The 23,051-nt window shown below is 41.0% G+C and overlaps 3 protein-coding genes and 1 long non-coding RNA gene across 5 annotated transcripts; 2 read left to right on the top strand and 2 right to left on the bottom strand.

Annotated features, from left to right (window-relative positions):
• Positions 1-153: 153 nt before the first annotated feature.
• On the top strand, positions 154-8,413 carry tbc1d10c (TBC1 domain family, member 10C). The gene is made up of 10 exons (XM_087176769.1): positions 154-219; positions 642-782; positions 2,148-2,247; positions 2,667-2,774; positions 3,002-3,108; positions 3,421-3,535; positions 3,802-3,867; positions 4,044-4,233; positions 4,458-4,615; positions 4,979-8,413. The coding sequence occupies exons 2-10, from the start codon at positions 646-648 to the stop codon at positions 8,045-8,047; spliced, it is 4,050 nt and encodes a 1,349-aa protein (XP_087032895.1). The 5' UTR covers positions 154-219; positions 642-645; the 3' UTR covers positions 8,048-8,413.
• On the bottom strand, positions 777-4,525 carry LOC147818534 (uncharacterized). 2 transcript variants are annotated; one of them, XR_015437891.1, is made up of 3 exons: positions 2,653-2,746; positions 2,119-2,465; positions 777-1,952 (listed from the first exon to the last, which is right to left on the bottom strand). It is a non-coding gene; the product is annotated as an uncharacterized LOC147818534 (long non-coding RNA). The 2 variants fall into 2 exon arrangements; XR_015437890.1 differs by lacking the exon at positions 777-1,952 and adding an exon at positions 4,441-4,525 and having other exon boundaries at positions 2,243-2,465; positions 2,653-3,240.
• On the bottom strand, positions 8,412-14,797 carry rad9a (RAD9 checkpoint clamp component A). Its single transcript, XM_023416780.2, has 12 exons — positions 14,494-14,797; positions 14,312-14,382; positions 14,087-14,160; positions 13,899-13,947; positions 12,793-12,907; positions 12,518-12,617; positions 12,196-12,302; positions 11,462-11,568; positions 11,198-11,262; positions 11,009-11,107; positions 9,835-10,075; positions 8,412-8,869 (listed from the first exon to the last, which is right to left on the bottom strand). The coding sequence occupies exons 1-12, from the start codon at positions 14,525-14,527 to the stop codon at positions 8,762-8,764; spliced, it is 1,170 nt and encodes a 389-aa protein (XP_023272548.1). The 5' UTR covers positions 14,528-14,797; the 3' UTR covers positions 8,412-8,761.
• On the top strand, positions 14,263-22,875 carry LOC111662799 (uncharacterized). The gene is made up of 7 exons (XM_023416779.2): positions 14,263-14,389; positions 15,655-17,146; positions 17,235-17,386; positions 19,180-19,561; positions 19,745-19,877; positions 20,029-20,246; positions 21,039-22,875. Exons 2-7 carry the CDS (start codon positions 16,253-16,255, stop codon positions 21,282-21,284), a joined length of 2,025 nt encoding a protein of 674 aa, XP_023272547.1. The 5' UTR covers positions 14,263-14,389; positions 15,655-16,252; the 3' UTR covers positions 21,285-22,875.
• Positions 22,876-23,051: the final 176 nt, after the last annotated feature.

Below are 23,051 nucleotides of genomic sequence, written 5' to 3'. Positions count from 1 at the left end.
ACGGAGGGACAGTGAAAAGTTGATTTAAGAGTCATCATGCATGTGTAATACTTATAGATAGAGACAGAGGGAGTGAGAGATACAGAGAGAGAGAGAGAGAGAGAGAGAGAGAGAGAGAGAGAGAGAGAGAGAGCAAATGAGCAACAGAGGGAGGAAGTTTGTCTTCCTCTCTCATCACTGGAGGACTTCACACTTGAAAACATGCCGGAAATGTAAAAGGTAACTTTGTTTAAAATCATATTTAAGGAGATTTACCAACTGTTCTCTTGGTTTGGTTTTCCTCTAGGTGTGGTTATGTTTGTGGTCTAAGGACAGAAAGTTGACTTAGACTACTTTACACTAATGCTAAAAAACTGAGGCAGCAGATCTCCTAACCCTGGCTCGAATAAGAGACGAGGTAAAACGTACTCTTAAAATCATATTAAGTACAGTAGAACAATTCTTATTGATCACCAAGATAAATACTTAGTATACTACTAACAACTACTACTATTACTAACGGGGTGAAGGTATTGAACATCTTTGGTATTTCTACATGTGGAAGGCTTTGTAAAGTCACAAATTTCTGACATCTCTCCCATAATCATGATGACAGGGTAGACAGACATGGCGAATAATGAGAGCCTCTTCCTCTCTTTCAGTAAGATGTTGAGTCCGTCAAGTGCAGCTCAGAAGAACCTCAGTGAAGAGGACAGCTCTGGATCTGATGCTGGGTCTGAGGTCGGTCTAGAGCCTGAGACAGACCGGTTTGGCTTCATTCTGACCAATGGATCCACAGCTGGGTGAGCACTTCCAGATGTGTGCTTGTCTACTGTTTGTGTAACAATAGTGAGGTTGGCACTGTAACCAAAACCAGGTATTCTGCTTCTCTGTTTTCATTTCTGTGTTTAATTAAATAGGTCAAACGAAAGAGAGACAAATGTATGCTGAGGTGGCTGTTGAAATTACTAAACTGTTCCCAGGTAGATAAGACTCTAGAAAGTCCAACATTTATAAAAATACAGACTCTATCCAGACAAAATCTCTGTTCATTACTAAAATGTATTCTTTATTAATGATCAAAAACATAAACTTTTACGTTTCAAAAATGTTTTAAATGTTTGTGATCAAATGTAAGGTTTTCATACATTATTATCAGATAGCTGAACTATACATATCAACAGTAAAGCAATGTGACCCTTTAAAATAAAGTCAATCAAAGTTTCTCATCACAGAGGATGGTCTCAAGTTGGACGTGAGCTGCTTGTTGCTTTAATCTTTAAGATTCAGATATTTTCCTGTTGTTTCTGTCAGTGCCAAAAGAAATTACTCAAAACAAAATGTTTCCATGCATGCTGGAAAACAATCTGATTAGAAGACTGCAGGTTAACTGAAAGTCTCTCAAGGGCTTGTTTTTTATAGGCTCATCTACAAACCGCTCTGCCTCTCAGAAAGGCAACCCAATCTGCAAGGGCCTTCAATTGTATTAATGGGGATTCATTTTGAATCAGGACAGAAACCTTTACGACAAAACTGTGTCAGGCCTGTTCGAAGTGAAAGGAAGAGACAAAACCTATATTACAAAACCTACATTATAATACACTCTGGGGATGCTGTAATAATGTGGATTTTATAATTCTGCAGGAACATGTAAAATCCATGCCAGAAAGAGCACAAACTGCAATGAACTTTTAACTTTTACATTTTTACTTTCTGACAATACAAGCAATCACTTTCAAAAATCAATTGACTACATATCTAAATTACCTTCGAACAACAATGAAACAAAAAATCTTGGTGGTGGGCTGCATTTGAAGCAGTTTAAAATCAGGATGAGACCAGCTGAACAAAGAGCTACCTGTCGTCTTCGTACTTTCCTCATTGATAACATCCTGACCTGTTGCCATAGAGACATCACACTGCTAACGTGTGGTTTTCCTGTTTCCTGTCTTGTTTTTCGGAGCATTGCCTTTCTGTAATGACAACACACAAAAGAGCATGCAGAAATGCTGCACAATGACTTAAAGGTCTCAAGCTAACTGTTTTGAGAGCCTTAATGCTGTATAGTCAATGGATGAGACACACAAGAGGCATGCATTGCTGTAGGATTACTGTTGTTTCATGTTTAAAAATACTTACATGGTATTTTGTATGATGTTTTGTGTCAGGAGTGTGGGCCCGCCCCCTGAATTGGTCAGGCAGAGAGAGACCAAATGGATCAACATCATTCTCCAATGGGATCGCATGTTGTTGAAGAAGACCAGCAAGGTGTGCCCCATCTTAGACACTTTAAGTCATTACATAGAAGGGCACTCAGAGAGTGCAGACCTCTGCCAAGGCCAATGTAAAACAACACACACCACACTTCAGAGAAAGAAATTCAAACTCACAGTTAATGATCGAGATCTGCCACAAAATTTTTATGGGTTCCTCCCTAGCTCATGCCCCATCCCTCAATTTGGTGCAAATCAGTTCATTGCGTAATCCTGCAGACAAACAAACAAACAAACAAACAAAGAAACTCACTGTCATCACTGGGACTCTTTTCCTATTTTGACAAGTCAAAATGTCAGCTTTGAAAAAGGCTTTCATACTGTCAACTGATAATACAGAATCACATTGCTGTAGTCGTTTGTTTATGACTTCTCTGGGCTGATCCTGTGTCTCTGTTACCTATCTCTCTTCAGGTCAAAGTGCAGTGTCAGAAAGGCATCCCTGCCTCACTCAGAGCGAAGTGCTGGCCTCTGCTTTGTGCAGCAACTGAAAGGATGAAACAAAACGAACACCTCTACGAGGCAAGAAAACTCGTTACAAAGGATGCCGTGCAACTAGTGCAGAAACAATTAGTTAATTAATTGATTTCAAAATGTGGATCAAAAGACAAAATAATTGACACAATTTTGGCAATCAAGTAATTGTTTATGTTATTTTTCAAGCAAATGTGACACAATCTGATGCTATTCTCAATTTTATATCACATTTATATAATATTTATATTAGGTATCTTTTGTTTCTGTGTCAGTCTCTGGACTCGCAGCCTGCTCTGCAGAGCTGGGTGGATGTGATTGAAAGAGACCTGGACCGACAGTTCCCCTTCCATGAAATGTTCCTTTCCAAGGATGGACATGGGTAGATAACATTTATACTTATGCTTGTTTCTGTTGAAGAGTAGGTAGCTACAGAACAGTCCTGCAGTTTGTTTGGTCTTCAGCATACCTCTGCTACTCCCACCTCATTTCTGCATTCCTGCTTTCTCTGTGTCTGTGGAAAAATAAAAGTTCCTTCATTAAAACTAGAAAGTAGACAGTGATATAATTTGCTGTATTTTAACTTTGTAAACTCACTTCGCTAGTCGAACTTGGGTTTTATCAAAACATAATCGTGAGTTTTAAACTTGTGGTTTGTGTGACTGACTATTGTGGTGTGTGTGTCTGTGTGTAGGCAGCGTGGTTTGTTCCGGGTGTTGAAAGCCTACACTCAGTACCAACCAGAAGAGGGTTACTGCCAGGCACAGGGGCCTGTGGCTGCAGTGCTGCTGATGAACATGCCTGCAGAGGTAGCAAAATGAAGATGCGGCAAACCTTTTTAAAATACAGTTCATTAATCTGCATTTTACTGGAAAAACAAAAACCCTTTTCAGACATTTAATGTGTACCACTGTTGGCATCATCGGTTAAAATGTAATATGTCTGTAATATGGCACAAACGCTGGTTCAGAGGCATAAATACCTTGGCAGTAAATGTTCAAAAAATTAATGTTAATAAATGTTCAAAAAATTATCTAATGTGACATCTAATATTCACCTAATCTAATGCTGACAGGAAGCCTTCTGGTGTTTGGTGCAGATCAGTGAGCAGTACCTGCCTGGATACTACAGCCCTCTGCTGGTGAGGACATGCACATATATATACATACGGACATACTTTTAAACCTGTTTAGTTTGCTGTACACAGATATTTCAAATATAGGCCAGTAAATTGAATCTGACAGTAGATTTTTTGTTTGCTTGTGCTATGAATTAGAAAAATGCTAAGCTAATGTATTCATGCCATGTGTTGTACAGGAGGGAGTCCTGTTTGATGCAGGCATGTTGACCTGGGTCTTGAAAAGGACATGTCCTGCTGCACACAAACACCTGCAGCACCACGGAGTGGAGCCTCTCATGTTCGCCACTGACTGGCTGATGTGTCTGTTCACACGCCACCTGCCATTCAACACTCTGCTCCGAGTCTGGGATCTGTTTTTCTGCTACGGTAAATCCTCCACATTGGCTGATGGTCATACAAATTACATTGTATTCCAAAAGGGAGGCAACTAAATGTGTAATTTCATTGACATGATAATCTGTATATCATAACTGTGCTAAATTGATTTGCAGAATAATTATTTGTTTGGAAATATTCTACAGCTTGTGATGGGTTTGATATGGCTACCACTGTTCCCCCGGGTGTCATTTTCACCTCTCTCTTCTGTGCAGGGGTGCGGGTGCTGCTCCAGGTGGCGGTGGTGCTGGTGCGTCGGGTGCTGGGTCGTGCCGAGCTGAGGAAGCAGTGCCCGGGCCAGATGGAGACTCTGGAGAGGCTGAGGGGCGTCAGGGAACAGGTCCAGGAGGACGACGACGCCTTTATAGCAGAGGTAATAACCTGCTAAAACAATGTTCCAGACTGCGTTGAAAACTACAATAACACACATCAACGTTCATGCATTTTCATTAAAGCACCAGTTAGCCAGAAATATACAGCCTGGTTATAAATCCAGTGTAATTTAGGCTTTTCACTGAACCTGAACTGGAGGGAAAGCTAGACTGTTGTATGTCAACTTCAAGACATATAGTGTAAGTGTATTTGCGATATGTCAGCTGCATTTTATTGAGAATAATGTAATAAAAGGAAAATGATATTCAACATTTAACTCAGATTAACCACATCAAGGTTACTGTAATCTACCTCTACACCCCCCCCCCCCCCCCCCCCCCCCCTCCCCCTCCCGCACTCTCAGGTGTGTTCAGTTCCACTGTCAGCCAGAGATCTGGAGAGACACACGGAGAAGGAACTACATAAGTGGAGGAAAGAAAGACCTTCATCCAGCTTTGACCCCAGAGGTCGCTGTCTGGGATACCGGATGGCGTGGGCAAGGGCTCGGCTTAATGAGGAAGAACGGGACAGGAAAGAGAGACAGAGAGGGAACCTGTCTGTCCCTCTTTCTCGCTCGGCCTCCACCCTGTCCCTTTCTCCTTCGCTCCTTCACAAGAGGTTGAGGAAAGGGGGGAAAGCTAACACAGGTGAATGGGAAGGCGGTGCTAAAGTTGTGAGGCATCTTTCAATGGGAGCGAAGGAGGACTGGAGAAACTGGAACGAGTTAAATTTTAAGAAGGTTCAGGGCGTTCAGGAGGAGGAGGATGACGAAGAACACAAAAAACAGAGCGAGTCAAAACTAACAATGAAAACTGAAGAGAAAGAACTTTTAGAGGAACCTAAAAAGATGGACAAAGTTCAAAACACACCAACAGAGCACTCAGAAGACACAGAGACAGTAAAAGAACAGATTGAAGAAGTTGAAACAAAATTCACTGAAAAGGAGGCAAACCAACCCAAAGAGACAGAGGATGACAATATCCTTTCAGAACAGACAGAAGAAACAAATGAGGATGCTCACCAACCCAAAGAGACAGAGGACAACAAAATCATTTCAGATCAGACAGAAGAAACAAATGAGGAAGCTCACCAACCCAAAGAGACAGAGGACAACAAAATCATTTCAGATCAGACAGAAGAAACAAATGAGGAAGCAAACCAACCCAAAGAGACAGAGGACAACAAAATAATTTCAGATCAGACAGAAGAAACAAATGAGGAAGAAAACCAACCCAAAGAGACAGAGGACAACAAAATCATTTCAGATCGGACAGAAGAAACAAATGAGGAAGCTCAGCAACCCAAAGAGACAGAGGACAACAAAATCATTTCAGAACAGACAGAAGAAACATATGAGGAGGCAAACCAACCCAAAGAGACAGAGGTCAACAAAATCGTTTCAGAACAGACAGAAGAAACAATTGAAGAGACAGAACCAAGCCAAAGTCCAACCAAAGATCAGACTGCTGAAAATCTTCTTCAGCCCACTGAACGAGGAGAGGAGTTGGACTCTTACAGCCAGTCACAAGTCCTGGAACAACAGGATCACAAAGGCCAGGACCAGGAAACCGAGGTCAAAGACACAAAGGAGGAGGCGGAAGAACAAGTGTCTGAAAGTGAACATTCAGCTGCTGTGGAGGAAAATCAGAGCGAGATACAGAAAGGTGCCGATGCAGACCCACGAACAGATGAAGAAATTCAAGCAAGTGTAGATTCAAGTGAAGAACAGATGATCCAGGCTGAGATGAAACCAGAGGAGAGGACAGAAAGTAAACATGAGCCACAAGTCTCAGAAGTCTCAGAAACGAGAACTGAGACAAGTTCAGACTCGGAGACAAACAGCAACATCGAAGCAGCAACTTTCACAGATCCAGATCTAACAATAGAGACAGGGACACAGGAAGAAGTGATCACAAAGGACAAAAACTCACAGGGTGATGCATTAAGCATGGCGTCATTAGCAGAAGCTGACATTGAAGAGTGCCACTCCCAAACAGAGACAGAAACTGAAGGACAGGTGGAGGAAAATGCAGCCGAGCAGAACATATTAGAGACTGAAAAAGCAGAAATAGATTCAGAACAACACATTGATTCAAAGACAGAGACTAAGACACAAACAGAAACATTAATCCTGTCTTCACTTGAATGCATCCAACAAGAAGACATTGATGTAGTAGCTGACACAGAAGATGATGCAGAAATGCCAGTCGCAGATGACACAGTGAAGGAGTCAAGTGAAGAATGTGCTCATTGTTCAGAGAAAGAGTGTGATACAGTAGCATCTGAACCCGCACAGGAAAAAGAAGAAATAATTTTGACTGTGCACTCAGAGGCACAGGTTGACAACAGTCAAACACAAGCAGAGGAAACACCAGCTGAAACTCAGACAAATGTGGAGGCTCCTGACTCTGTAGCACCTCCAGAGAATGAGGAGACTCCAAAGCAGGCCGTAGCAGTGAATCTCACCACTGAGCCTGATGGGAAAACGAGTTCAGTAGAAATGAGTACCTCTGAGGAACCTGCACCCGAAGAACTGATAAGCCACGTCACTGTGGGTCCTTCAGAGGAGGAAGGGAGCACAGAAAATGTTCAAGAAAATACTCTAGGAGAGGATGACGTCTTCATATCCACTCCTAACGTGACAGACAATCCACGTACCGACAGCAACCCACATGTCGAAAATACAGATGATTCTCCTGCTGAGTCAAACAACAGCAGTCTGACACAAGCCTCTGGGCACCGCAGTAACCGGACCTCTGGTGATTTCTGCGTCCGCAAGTCTTCCAGCTCCCGTGGGTCCAGGTTAACACGTAGGCTCTCCGAAGATCTCTTCACCATCCCACAGAAAACTAGCCAATCACAACCTGTCCCTAATCACCCAGAAGTTACACACGATGAATCACCGACCAATCCTGGAGCTGTAAACCAAACCCAAACCCCTCCTGATGTGACCCAGTCTTCAAAAGATTCCTCGTTACCGACCTCAGAAGTGACAGAGGGCACAGTGGAAGAGCAGGAGCCGTCCTCCCCCTCTAAACGTTTTGGTCTCTTCCGCAGGCTACGAGGAGAGCAGCCCAAAAAGGCAAAGAAAAAAGAGGAAAAGAAAATGCAAGTCCCCAAAATCCTGATTCAGGACTTCAGTGATCAAACCACGACGGGGAAACTGGTTGAAGAAGAGGGCGAGGAGAAACTTAGCTCCAGGGAGAGAAGGAGGAGGCGGAGGGAGCAGGAGAGAAGGGAGAAAGAGGAAGAGAGGTTGAGGAAGAAGAAAGAAAAGGAGATGGAGAAGGAGAGGGAGCGAGAGAGGAGGAAACCACAGACGAGGGGAAAAAGTTTTCAAGTGCAAAAGGAGAAAGCTGATCCACCTCAATCTGCAAAGACTGGCTCACAGACGCTTAGCTCTTCTAATTCTTATGCTGAATCTTACTTTTGACAAACATTTGTAATAGTACCTGGGGTGACTTGGTCTGAAGCACATGGTTATGATTATAACTTTTGATAAGTCTCAGTAGTAGCAGTTAAGACATTTAAACTGCCTGCACCACGGTAAAAGCTGCGCTTCATGTGATGAAGAAGTTTGGGCCATTGTTTACAGCTATGTTATTGCTGCACCTTAATGAAAACTTTAACAATAACCCTGTTGTGCAGACTGTATCCATCCAGGTGGGGTCGTCCTGTTTCATTGTCCTATCTGTTGAGGCACTGGTTTGAGAAGCAGACATTCCCCTCATCCTAAATCTTTGTTATACTTGAACTTTTCTTTTTTACATGTAAATAAATAATAAATGATGTTAACATACTTTGAAAAATAAGTTTGTTTTATTCTGAGGGACTTTTTGCTGCTGCACCTTGATCACAAACTGAACACTCAAAAAAAAAACAGCAAGTGCTTCATGTGTAGTTTCACATAATCCCAGGTTTCAACCATTAACATTATCATCCAATAAATGTGGTTCTATACAGATGGTAAAAGAAAAAACAACAAAACAGTGAAATTGAAAATAAAAGTCCAACATGTCCATTTCTACATTTTCAAATAGTCCGAGAGGAATGGGGAAACAGTAATAAAAGTGGACACACATGTGCCCGCTTTCAGGTCAGTCCATCTTTCTCGGTCCCCATCCCATCAGTCCATCGTCACCCTATTTTAAGTGTCATCCTCACTGTCACTGGCCAGCACTTCTTGACTTGTCACTGGTTGAGTACTCATCTGAGAAGACGGGGGAAGCACAGATCCAAAGAACAAGGAACAGAACTAAGGGAGAAGAACACAGAGGGGAAAAATATTAAATGACTACAGTGTACTCACTGTATATTTTATCCAAATGTTAGACAGAGAAAAATCTGAAAGTACCATCTAGTCATTTGTTAGATTATATATATACGCTTGGTGCAGACTTCACAACTTGTGCCCTGATTCACCAGTATGAGACAAACTTAGTTTTAGCAGTTCAAGGCTTTTCTTGAGCTTTCACAGTTGCCAAGATAGTAAAATCAAATATATTTTATTTTATCATAACCTCAAAAAAAGGTACACTGGTGGCTGGAGCACCTTGAATATTAGTCTCTGATGGGATATGAGCGTCATCCAATGAGAGGACAAGAGAGAAAACGGGTGGTGAGGTGTGACAATGACTTTTCTCCTGTCTTTGTCTCCTGTCAATTTGTTCATTCACATTCACATCATTTGTTCCAGTCATTGACCTCTTAAAGTGGAATAATCTTGTAATCAGCAACCTAGTCTGAGATGAGTCGTGAACTCCCACGTCAACATGACAGCAGTCGGTGGTAAAAAAAAAAATTCAGAGATTTTTGAGGTTTGGAGTCTGCACTTGGCCTCAGTAATCGTTGTGCATGACTACAAGGCAGAGGATGTTAAGATATTTTGAGAAGACTACTAATAAGCACATAGCTGGTATTTTGTGCTTAAACAGCACATAGCACTCCTACAGAAACTCAAGTGTCATCTAGCTGTCAATGTTATGGTGTTATGTTGTGTCTTGGGACCTGGACTAGATTATGCCTTTTGTAATGTATTGTTTTGATGGTTTGAAAGTAAATTAATGTTAGAAAATTCATACTTCATTGTTTTATTATTTTGTAATTTTCTATAATTATGCTATAAAAACACAATGATATATGCAAATGGTCAGCTATCAATATAGAAATAAATTTTGTTTCATCTCCTTACATATTCATCAATTTATCTAAAAACCATACCTTCTTATTAGGTGGTCTGTCTGAATCAGATGTCTCCTCCTCTTCCTCCTCCTCACTGTGTATCCTTGTCCTGTGATTGGCTGCAGCAGGCTGTTTTGAGTACGTGGATTCAGCTAATGGGGGTGTGGGTGGACCTGTAGCCGAGGGACCTGGTGCAATACTGGTATCCATTGCGATGAGGTAGGAGTCAATGTCATCATTCATGAAGTCATCGGGAGGGGGAGGTGGTGGTGAGTGTGCTCTGTAGGGTGGAAGGGAAATATGACATGAATGAGGAAGTGAAAGGTTAAAAAATGTCGTTCTCAGGCTCCATACAGAGCTTCAGTGGAAGCCCACTTATGTATAAGTTCAAGTTTATTCATGATGCTGAAACAGATCCCAGCTGCTGTAATGTCCGGAAATTAAAAAAATTAAACTCAATAGTAGTTTTACTATTCATGAGAAGAGCATCTTTAGTCCTGATATCAGGCAGAAAGTCTTCCCCCTTTATTGTGCTGAAAAGCCACACCAACTACAACCCTATTGGTGATGTCCCTCTCACCCAGAGCTGGCTGGCTGGCAAGATGGAGAAGTACAGAATGTTTTACACACAGAGATTACAGATGGTTTAAAAGAGGCCAAGTTGAAGAAATCCTAACTGAAAACGCCAATCCACCCAGTTCATGATAGACAAGACATTGCACTTAACTTCAGCTTGTCAGAGACAGCCCTGAACACTCACCCCTGCCCACATCTATTACATAACCTGTGCTCCATTTATAACAAGTGATGAGTGACAAGATTGTGGAAGTGTTGAAAGTTCAGCCTTAGCCATGTCCAATGCATCACATATGCTACATTTTCAATGATTAAATGGTTGTTTGTGTCAATTCAGAAAAACTCTATCAAACATTAATTGCACTATGCCATAGACCACATGGACAAATGTGCTATTGAAAACACCTGCAGCTCGTGGTCAACTGCCTCTCCACTCAGAGAATGTAATTGTCCACCAGGTGGCATAGCATCCCTGCAAAATGAATGCTAAAATTTCCTGCCTGTCATTACAACTGAAGAAACTATTTGGTGAAACAGCTTTTTTTTCACGTGTGCCATTGGCAAGCCTTTTCTAAAGACTGACTGACAACTGACTGACGTCTGAAGTCCAGCCTATTCAATTTGTTTTGAGTGTTACCGTCGTGTGTTGTTTTTACGGTGGTTGGGATCGTCAGAAAGCGTAGCCAACACAAAGTTCCCCTCCAGGACACTGTCTGTTACTGAAAGTACCACAGGACTGAAACACACATGCACGCACAAAATTTAAATGTCAGTATATTGTGATAACACAATTGATCAACTGATATCTGTATGTGAGTATGCTTACCTTCCCGGCTCATCAAAGTACATAGAAATAGGGAGACCAGTGGACTCTGCAAACACTAACAAACCCTGAGGGAGAGATGACAACACATGCCTTAGCAAACCGTGATGAGAAACAAATGCAAGAAATCCACTTACCACAACATATTTTAGCTGCCTACACCTTGCCCTCAATTCCTCTATAGGACTTCTCTCACCAACCCTCTCTCTCCTGACTTATCCTCTTATTCTTTTGCACTGTCATTCCTCCCTTTGTCCGCTGTCTCACCCGTAACTCCTTCAGACAAAACGTGACGCTGTTGTGAGCTTGGACAGCGAAATGGTCAAACTCGTCTGAAGCCAGACACAACTCTGTCAGCATGGCCTTGGATTGCTCTGAGAAGGACACAGAAAGAAAAGCAGGAGTGAACTGAAGACAAAAGCAGAGAAAGGTTTAAAAACAAAAAAAATTAAATTTATATTGTGCCTTTATAGTGCCTTATTACTGTTAACTTACAGAGGTATAAAACTACCTCTGTTCACTAATGACAGCCACTGCACAGAGCAATTCTGATTTGACGTCTGTCCACCAAACGAGGGCACCACTGGGTTCATATCCATCCTCTCTCCCTTTTTTTGCATAAATTCTCCACATCATTAACAGCATATTTTCTTATTTTTGTAATGCAAAGCTCTTTCAGAGATACAATGATTCATTGGGGCTGTGGGATTAGTAAATATAAGTAAATACACTCAAGCTATGTTTATCTTTCTATTTAGTTTTTCTCCTTTCATGGAATTTTTTGACATCTCTGTACATGTGTCAAAAAAGTGACCCTGATTTTTTTGTCACAAAGTTGCGTCACACTAAAATGCTCTTTTTGATTGTACGTTACTTGAATATCCAATGTAAGATTAGTATAAAAAGTGTGTTATGACTTCTTAAAGAACAGTTCACAAGTTCTACAAATTCTAGTAAGTAAGTTTGTAGTTGCTGTGTGAAGAAATAGACAATTAAGTCACCTGTATCTTCATCTACATGGTTCCTGACCCACATCCGTTCATCACTCACTGCCACAGTGACCTCTTCCAGAGAGGGAGGGAAGTGCACGACTGTGTCCACCAGCAGCCTGACAACAATGGGAAAACAAACATAGCGTAAGCTTCTAGTGAGGGAGGTGGACAGAAAGACAGCAATAAGCTACAGATACATAAAAGACATGTCATTTTATTTGCAGACCAACAACAAATGTAACAGAGAGGGTCCAAGACAGAAAACAAGAGACGGATTGTCCATGCTACAGAAATATTATTACAAAGAAGAATGCAGAAAGAGTTCGCAGACCTGGGCTGGGCCCTGAATATGTTGGCACAGCTGTCTTTATCAAACACTGCCTGTAAGCTTTCACTGTCCTGGAAAGACAGGTTATGCGTCTTCAGCAGGCCTGCAGAGACAATGCCAACACACAAACACTTACACCAGGAATACCATACAATGAATGCATGATGTGCTACAATAAAGAAAACGTGTCAGTATAAATGAGCTGCAACCCTCCTAAAAGCATCCATGTTAAAGTAAAGTAATGTGAACCATCTGAGGAGGAAGTGAAGCACTGATACCGTGTTTGCAGTGCAAAGTGAAGGTGAGGCGGTCCTTCTGCTCGTCCAACTCAATGTGACACTTTTCCACTGTCTTCTCCAGAGACGCCAGAGACCTGAACACTGCCTGCACACTCTGACTCATATATAAAAGGAACATAAGATGGGAAATAAATAAATATACACATGGGGATATGATCATGACTATTTTTCATAAAGCACTTTGTAACATGGGTTTAGAAAGTTTAGTTTGGGATTATTACCAATCTTCTTATTATATGAAGCTGCCAAGAAAATATTTTTGTGATATATCCGCACCTTACATTAATTTAAAAAATCTACAAGTGTACAATTGCCCAACATCCTTCACATGTTGGTGACAAATGGTCTACCCTTTGAAATTATTGTCATGTACAACTGTTAAAACAAGGAAGCTCGGAGGTTTTGCACAAGGCACATAAAGATAACCACAAGGCAGTACCATGGTAGCAACATGACAGGAAAGATAGTGTTTGAAGTTTAGTAGAGAGAAGAATTTATCTGGCTTTGCTCTGAATAATGGATACAGCAACAGTCAAACCCAGACATGGGTACTGCAGCTGCCAGGGGGTAGAAATATTTTGGATTTGCATTGCTAAAACTAAAATACATCCACATATTTGTGTGTAGGTGGGGAAAAAAACACATAAATAGGATTACAATTTGATGTTATGCTGCTCTTTACTATATTACTATCACTGTATATATTAGATCGGCTGTCCAGGATCTGCCTCCCACCAACCTGAATTAGATGTAACACTTTAACATCATGCACTGTGATTGAGAGTTCATTAAAACTGGTGAGTATATGAGCAGAGAGGTCACTGCAAGTCTAAATTGTAATATGAGAACAAACCTAGTAACAAAAGAAAAAAAAAGGAGACCAAGAATAAACATCAACAGCTTCAGGGTCACTATGTCATGTGTGAAAAAAGTACTGTGGTAATATCAAAAGGACAGGTGCTGCTGATTAAGGAGTACTTGAGCTCATCCGATAAGGCTGACATAGATCATTTCAGCCCATGTAAATGTGCTGGCCATGAGAGACAATTTATATAAAGCATTAGAAGAAGCATGGCTCAACACACCTTTATTGCCATCTTGCAACGGAAGACATGCCCACTGGGGATGGTGTACCTGTGCAAGAAATGGGCGGGGAAGTTGGTTTACAACTCTTGGAAATGACACAAATAATGTGATATTCAGCGACTCTCTCTCTATCTCTCTCTCTCTCACACACACACATTTCAGTGCCGATTATGAACACAGTCTGCACCTGCTGAAGAAGAGTGGTGCGAACAGGAAGCAAGCATATGCCGACCGAGAGGAGTTCACAGACCGCAGGGCCAGCTACAAGAGAGAGAGAGAGAGAGAGAGAGAGAGAAAGACAAAAAAAAACAACACTATTCATTGACGCAAAGTATGCACCAACAGGAAGCATGTAAGATATATGCATGGTAGGAGGAAGTGTTGGGTGTGTGTCATTATCAGAGCAGCTCACCCCATCTTCCTGAGGCTCCACATACAGCTCATCACCGATCCTCGACAGGGAGTGGATGGCTTTGGCGAGCACTTGACGGTACATACACACATACACACACTATTACTATCAACAGCGAAGTAATTCCATACACTGATGTTCTAGCTAAAGACAGAGCTGATAAAGCAGAAAATGTTTGCTACCTTTCACGTTTCCTCCCGTCACGACGCAGTCCATTTCTTTAAAGTGGATAATACTTTTGCGTTAAGTTAGCAAACTCGGCTAAAAGTTAGCCGAAACTACCGGCTACACACCATCAAAAACTGAAGCAGTAGGGGTGTGACTGTTTGTACACGGCGCAGAATGTCACCCAGTGCTGAAAACATACTCCATTTGGTTATAGTTTTGTTTTTAAGTTTTATTTTCGGCTGTGGTTCAACTAAGCAGTATCTTACACCGATCTTGACGTTGTTTACGCCGCCATTGCCCGCTTCCGCTCCGTGAACCAATCAGAGACACAGGCGCTTGAGGGGCGTGGTTAATTACAGCCATGCGCAATGGGCGAAGAAAAACAGTGCAAAGAGACGACTTTATTTTACAGCTACATAGTTAGTTTAAAGATGCGGTCAGGCATTTAGAATGACAGATCACTTAACATCTGAAAATAGGGATATTTTAAGAGGAGGACAAATAGGCCTACATTTAATGTATTGCTAATAAATTGATTTTAGTGGTTACAACAGTGGTAAGGAGTAACTAAGTTCATTTATTCAAGTACTGTGGAGAATGTAGATACAATTCTTAGATACTTTATTATGTATTTCTACTTAATATCACTTTATACCTCCACTCAGCTACATTTCAGAGACAGATTTTGTTCGTTTTACTTCAATAAAGTTATCTGACACCTGTAAAATAAAATAAATATAATATAGTAACTAACAGCTGGCTAATATCAACAAATGTTAATTAAAAGAAATCAGAAAAAAGCACTCTCCAGGTTACAGTACAACATTAGGGGATTCTACTGAAACTAACACCAACAGTGAAGCCTGTTTCAAAAAAAAAAATTAGCAGAATTTATATGAAATGGGTTATACCAAAAGTCATTGCAGGCATTTTCTATTTCTTTCATTCTGAAGACACATAAATAGCAGCTGCTCTCAAAAAACGCCCTGTAATTACCACTCAAGGGTCACAGTGGGAAGAGTGTGTGTGCATGTGTGAGTGAGGGAGTCAAGGAGAGAAATAGGAAGGAAGGGAGGGCAAATAGAAAGATGGGTAGAGAGTCACAGAAAGAGGGAGAGTCACTGTCAATTCACAATTATCTCACCTTACTGGTCTTTCCTGTTGGTCTGCTTCAGTGTGTAAGATCTGAGGAACGCTGCCGTGCGCCATCCCTCCTCCCATCACTGGTGACTGCTGGAGAAGAGGTGTGACTAGAACAGTCTTCGTGTACTGAAACCTCAGACATTTGATGAAAGAGAGAGACTTTGAAGGGACTCAAGAGGAAAAAGTCAGAAGTTCTTTTGAGTTTGGCTCGGCTTTGTGCCAAAACAACACAAACAGAGAGAGTGACTGCTGCTTGAACTTTTGAGGATTATGGAGAAGTGGAAAAAGAAACGTTTCTATCCTTGCTGAGGAGGTTAAATTTTAAGAAATGGATCTGTCTTGATATTTGCTGTGAGAAACTATTAAGCCAATGATGGGAAAAGTTTGGAGCATGAAGAGAGAGGGAAACATCCCTACAGGAGTCTTAACAACAACAGCTGGACACAGGGGTGACATGATTTTTTCATGATTAATTTCTTTTGTCTGGATATTCAGTTTCTTTTCACAGCAACACATTACATTAGACTGTTTGAAATCTATAGTGGACTTTATTGCGGTGTTCACGTCTACTCATTGCTGACATGCCTTTCTGTGACTTCTGGATTTGATACACGGCAGTTTTCTTCCTAGATGTCTCAGTCACATAATCAAACAGACACTCAGGCCTTGCTGCAGTCCATGCTGCAGAGACTGAAGCTCCAGCCAGTGAAAGAGGGGCAGCCCTTGCTAAACACACCTGTACCCAACACAGCTGCTTCCACATTGAAGGAAGATGGAGAGAGAGGAGCCTCCAACCTCCAGAAAGTAAACAACAGTCCTGTAAATAGCTTTGAGTTAGGGACCAATGGTATCCCATCAAGAGAGTTTGGGATCTCTGCTGCGGACAGTAGTTTTGGCCTCAAAGGTGGGGAAATACAGCAACCAGGTCATGACAGGGGCCTCATTTCCTTTCCCTCCCAGAAAGACAACATTGATAATGACACGGGTGAGAACAGGGTGTGGGGACAGGCCACATCGCCTGGGATCACCCCAACAGGAACAGGACAGCTGTTTCCCGCTAAATCACTTAAGGATGCTGATACCACTTCCTTTGAGAGGACTGACGGTGAAATGGTGAGTTATGGCAGGTCTCCAATGACAGGACACATTCCTGGTAATAAAGATGCTGTCACAATGTTGGGACAGAATCAGGTCCAGGATCAGGGCTTTAAACCCAAGGGTTACAAGTGGTCCTTGACGCCCACAGATGCAAATCTTGACACGCAAAGTCAAGAGAATAAAGTCCTGCATGTGGGAAATGGAGGATTGGGAGCTTTGGCACAGAGTAAAGACATACAGTTTGTTGCAAATAGCCAAAAAACAACAAACAGCAGCTCTAGAAGAAAACAGCGATCATCTGAGAATAAAACGAGGAGATGGACGCAGAAGATTAAGGAGAGATGGTTGGACAGGACGGGGAGTTTTGGCAAAAAGGGAAAAGGAGAAGGTGGGAGAGTAGACCAGAAAAGTGAGGAAGGAACTGAGGTGAGTTGTGCCTTTTTATTACTTACTCAATATTATCAAAATTAAAAAAAAAAAAAAACAGTAAAACTTCAGCTTGTTTACTTTGCAGACTTCACCTCCAAACCAGCTACTGAGAGCAGAAAATCTCATCAATACATCAAATAAGGAGGAAGGAAGGACCGTCCTTCCATCAGACAGCAGTGATCCCAGTAAACCTCATCCTGCACACACAGAGGACAGCACTCTTGATGGGCATGTCAGGTAATCAACCATCAAACTGCCCTAATATTGCAAAAACACACCCAAACCAGTCCTGTAGTCAACCCTACATTAAAGTTATCACAATCAGGCTTTGTTGATTTGTCTCTTAGCCCTAAAGTTACACCAGAAAGATATGTGAGGTATTTCTGAGCTGTTTTCAACTATAGAGGTTATGTTAGTTTGTGCTGTTATGTTCCCTCTGATGTGTCAAACACACCCTTCTCAGTCTGACAGCGTCTGTCCTCAGACATCATCATTCACACTTTTCGTATTGCGATAAGTGACATGATCATTTTGATAACGTGTCTTATATGGGAACATCAAAAATGAGACCGTTGATGGAAGAAGTGTTCAAATGCTTTACTTCAGTAAAAGTATTCATACTACAATGTAAAAATACTGTATTACAAATACAATTAAAAAACAACTGTCAGCTAAATGTACCTTAAGTAACAAAGGCAAAAGTACTCACTATGCATGCAGAATGGCCCTCATATACTGTTGTGTAGTTTAATTTACTATAACATTGCATTCCTATTTTATCTAATTTTAGCTTATTGTAAAAAAATTTTCCCCCCAAAGTAACTAGTAACTACAACTGTCAAATAAATGTAGTGGAGTTAAAGTAGAAAGTAGCATGAAATGGAAACAATCAAGTTTAATACTAGTTGTATTTAGGTGCAGTGTTTGTTTTGATGTACCACCCCTGAAAGAGACACACACTCACACTCTGAGACTGACAGAATGGCTTTTAAAGGATGAGCCTTTCCTTTGTGGTTTAAGGATAAGAGTGGTGTTATTTTATATTCTTATTATAGTCAGCAAATCCCTTTAAAAGACCAAAGCTCTCTCAATCTCTCAATACCTTCTGTCTTCTTTGTCCAAAGCCTTGGTGTTTTTGCCTTAAAAACAGCACCAGTGTCCTCCTGTGCACTGTTTTTCACTGTACTTGAAAGTCTTATTGAATTTTGTTCTCCTTATTCTTCTTGTTGCTGAAGATATTTCATTATGGCTCCCTATGTTTGGGGTCATTGTCTTGCTGCAGAATGAATTTGGGACCAATCAGACACCTCGCTAGTGTTGCAATCTAAAAATGTAAATTGCCAAGAAAACTTTTGCACAGTACTGTATGTACTCACTAGGAGTACAAATAGGAGGTTGATCTCTAGTATATTTATTGTCACAATAAGCAGTACACTACCACCAACCAAAACAGTCTGATTCCACAGGCTTCCCACCAAACTGAGTAACATCTGAAAACCATATGCTGCGATTGACAGAGCATAAAAACTAGTCAGAAAAGCAGCAGCTAAAAAGTAGAACAAATGCAAACTTGGTCACTGAAAAAGGAGAAACTAGACTCTAACACTGACCATTCCTGGATCAGTGTGTTGTCTGAAAAAATACTGCAACAATATCTACTTTTATATAATTAATAGTGTCAAATATCATTAGATTTAAATAAAAACATTTGGAACATGACGAGTGGCGTCTATGAAGGGGTACTTGCGGTCATCTGACAGGGTTGTGGGTATGTCAGACAAAAGAAGACGGAAACCGCTGCTCTAGTCAGTATTTATGGGACTAACTAGTGTATGTGGGATTGAGTCAAAATAAACCGCACTGCCGAAGTTCATCATAATGAAGGGACATGTCACCCCGTGAGATGATGTGCCTTTTTTTATAACGTTTTTTGGGTCGACAGTGGAGCTCTATCGCACAGAGGAATAAGGCATATAAGGCAAGATCAATTCATTGTTGGTTGACAGTATGAATCTCTTCTCTCTTGGCAGGTCCTCTAGTGATTTTGAATTCGGCCTGGGCTCATTCAGCCTTCTCGAGGAGATCGTCACAGGTCAAGAGTGGGCAAAGTTCCTTAACCCCAACCCACCGGCCACCTCAGCCAATCACAGACCATCGGAAGAGCAGCTGAGCCAACTCCAAATGCAGGACAACAGCCCATGGAGCTTCAGGGGCACAGAGTCATCACCAGTTTCAGATTTCAGTATGGCACAAATATCACCTGATGCTTTCCTACCTGTCAGCATGGACATGTCAGCGGGAAAACGACAGCAGTATGTTCACACAGCAGCTAATCTATCAGAACCGATGGAAGATTTGCAGTCTGGAGAGAGAGGACGGGAACAACAACCTAGACCTCCATCCTTTGTAGAGGTCAGACATGACTTACTTACTCACTCAAAATTATGTTCTCCCATATTTTTTTGCGATTATTGTGCAATATTATTAAGAAAAAACAAAACACACATAACCACATTTCTTTAACTCTACTTTTTTGTGTGACCTTTTTACTTTCACTTTTGAGTTGCTCACCATATCATCTGGTTTCAAATGCAGCCAAAATACAGTCTGGACAACTCAGCGCTGAAGAGAGTCCACCTCAACAGAAAGAGACACCATCAGTCATCTGAGAGGAGAGACGAGAGGCTTCAAACTGAGATAATAAGTGACGTAAGAGAGGCAGGCAGAGGTGAGAACAACTTAATACTGAATAATCAGATATTTCAGGTACTTGAACTGAAAGAGGTTAGATGTGGTCACCTGCGGCAGAGACATTTGACAGAAATTATGTTCTTTAGAAAAGGGAAATTCAGTTCTTTCTTTTGTCTCTTATTTTATAGGGGCGTCTATATCTTCACTGAGCATGACCAGCAGCCATTTGATGGATGAAACAGGAGAGTCGCAACATGAAATTGTCATGCCGTTACACACCCTAAACTCTTCTCCTACCCCTCTCTCTCCATCCTGTTTTAATCCTTTTGCTCCTGCACCTCGGGGGGTCCTCAAACACTCAATATCCCAGGATTCAGAGTCCTCAATGGAAACAGTGACAAAAAGGGTGAGATATCGTGCATCACAGTGCCTCCTTGTGGCATGAAACATAAAGATGCTATTTACACAGTATGTGTGTGTCCTACATCTATACTACATGCTTATTCTAAACCTATATTTATTAGCGTCCTGCTGACACTATTCTCCCACAATGCAATGCACAAAGGAAATGTATGAGTTGCTCACAGCTGTGAAAACTGTTGATGATGAAACAGCTCCAGAAACAAAAACAAAAACAAAATAACCTTTTAATTTTATATGCATGTAGTATGCAGATTAGTAGATTGTACTCTAACTGCAAAAATACAGTATACTGTAGTAAAAGTTAGTAAGGAACCGCAGTATGGGATTGGGGGAGGTCGAGGTGGTCATGTACTGTAGATCTTAATAATTTTGTTTAAAAGGTAGATTGTTTAAACAAAATAGCTTTGTCATGTAAGGCATCTCAATACAGACATTTTTTATATCTTTGTCTGCACAATAACATGTATTTATGGATTGAATATGTATCTGATTTTTAAATAGCCTATTAGTAACACTTTGTTTTTAGGTTAAGTTAGGTTAAATCCTGAATAATTTCCAAATAATTTCCAAGATGGTTTTTTTAATGCTTAATTTAAACCCATGTTAATATCATTCATTTCTTTCTAGAAACTTCATGTATGTTGATGTATTATGAGCAGTCAGTGTTGCGTAGACCAATTATAACACTTAAGAACGAGTCATTTTATTAACTATTCTTTCTTGGCCACTTTCTGTTCACCTTCCTGTTTCATTCTGTTCATCTTCTCTGGATCAGAGGCGAGTTGAGGAGAACCGCCGGGTTCATTTTTCAGAGGAGGTGCTGACCATTGCTGCTCCTGAGCTGGATGTGGATGCTACAGACTCAGAGGAGGATTCGGGAGCAGAGGAGGACTCTGTGATAGAGCAGGAGTGTGAGGTGGAGCAGGCAGCGGTGGAGGAGGTGGCAGCAGTGCGTCGGCCCGCCCTCCCTACCTGGATACGGGCTCTGAAGAGAAGGAACATGGGGAGGAAGCACAGATAGTGACTGTGAAACTACAAAAAAGAGCATTTAGTCTCACACACTTGTTTCTATTTAAATAAATGGAAAAAAAAAAAAATTTAAATTTGGTAAGATATTGAGTTTGCCTCAGAAGCAACTTCATTTAGTTTGAAGACTCTTTTTAAATAAACCAACAGTATCACAGTATTTGTAAAAACCATAAAACATATAAATGTTTGTTGACTGGACTTTTTTGGACACTTAAAGCAGTTTTTCTGAGCTGCACCCTATATTCAAAAATGGCAGCACATTTAACCTCCTCATCTCACAAGGACTTTGATGTTTAAACATCAACTGCAGATTATTAATTTAAGTGGATTTCTTTCCTTTTTTTTTTTACCCTCGACTGTTTTTAAGGCCATGCTCTCCAGTGTCTGTATATTTAGACTGGATTATATATTGACAGTGTTGTACCAGCTTTTACAGCTTTTGTGTGTGTTGCCCTCCTCCTTCAATATCACACTGGAGAGCAGCCCACTACAATGTGGTCTGCTGTCTATGGCACCGACTCATTCTCCATATCCTCTGCTTCTTGGTAATGGCTCCCTGTCTGGCCATCCTGACAATTAACCCCAGAGGGGGAAAGAGATATGACTTGGAGCTGAAGCAGTGATTTCTAATTTGTCTGCTACTCTCGGTTGAACGCTTGAAATGGTGAAACCCTATTTTGGAGCCATTTTCTTACTGGAGTCAGAGGGAAGCACTTTTTATTTTTTTTATTTTAGTCGGACAGTATTTTTTACTCTCTGTCTCCTGTTTTATAGACTGGGCTTAGAGCTACAGTGATGCATCCATGTGAGTGGAGCAACAAGGTTAAGAAAAACATTAAAGGAAGATTTCAACATTTGGGAAATATGCTTATTTGCTTTCTTTCTGTGAGTTGGATGAGAAGACTAACACAACATATAAAACTATGTATAATTCAGAGTTTCTGCTGGCTGCCTGGCCAGCTGCTGCACCCAGCCAAAAACAAATGGTCTGGTGCATAATCCCACATTAAAACTTCACTCTGTCATTTTTACTCATTGGTTTTTGTACGGATTAAAGAAATGAGATATAATATGTTAACTATTCAGTTTTAGAAGTGCAGGTTGCCACAGCCAGGTTAGCTGTTTCCTCCATCCTTTGTGCTAAATTATGCTAACTGGCTGCTAGCAGTACTGTAGCTTCATATTTACAGTACAGATATGACAGTGGTATCCTTCACCTCTTAAAGTCACCCTCCCACCATCTTGTTATCCTGGGCAAGGGTGCTGGATAATGTGTGTTAACCCACTTTTTATTTACATTGTCCCCTCTACATGAAAAACTAGATAACATTAAAAAACAAACCCTCCTCCAGCTACCTCATTATTCATATTTATTATAAATGCTTCTACATACATCTGAAAAAGTGACAGTATCTGCCAATTCACGTTTCAAAATTACAAAACTGTGTGTATGGACACACACATCCAGTCTTATTAGGCCTTCAAATGTTGTTGAGTCAGAAAACTTTTTTTTCATTCTATCTATTCTGTCATTTCCTTTACATGCATTATATTGATTTGTGTGATTAAATTAGTAAATTAAATTTTGTGGCTAACTGTTGTCAATTCCTCTGTGGCCTCCCTCCACAGCTATCTTCTCTTGTAAATCAGTCAGAGCCATTAAGAGGCTCTTTAGCTGATCTATTAGCGCCCTGGTCACATTTCATACTGAAATGAGAGGGGACACAGAGAGAGGAGAGGCAAAGGTCAAAATGTACAC

Source organism: Seriola lalandi, unplaced genomic scaffold, assembly GCF_002814215.2.
Source record: "Seriola lalandi dorsalis isolate HSWRI2012SDOR001 ecotype SW California unplaced genomic scaffold, Sedor1 jcf7180002054569, whole genome shotgun sequence".
NCBI classification, from domain to species: domain Eukaryota; kingdom Metazoa; phylum Chordata; class Actinopteri; order Carangiformes; family Carangidae; genus Seriola; species Seriola lalandi.
This window is presented reverse-complemented; position numbering and strand designations above follow the sequence as displayed.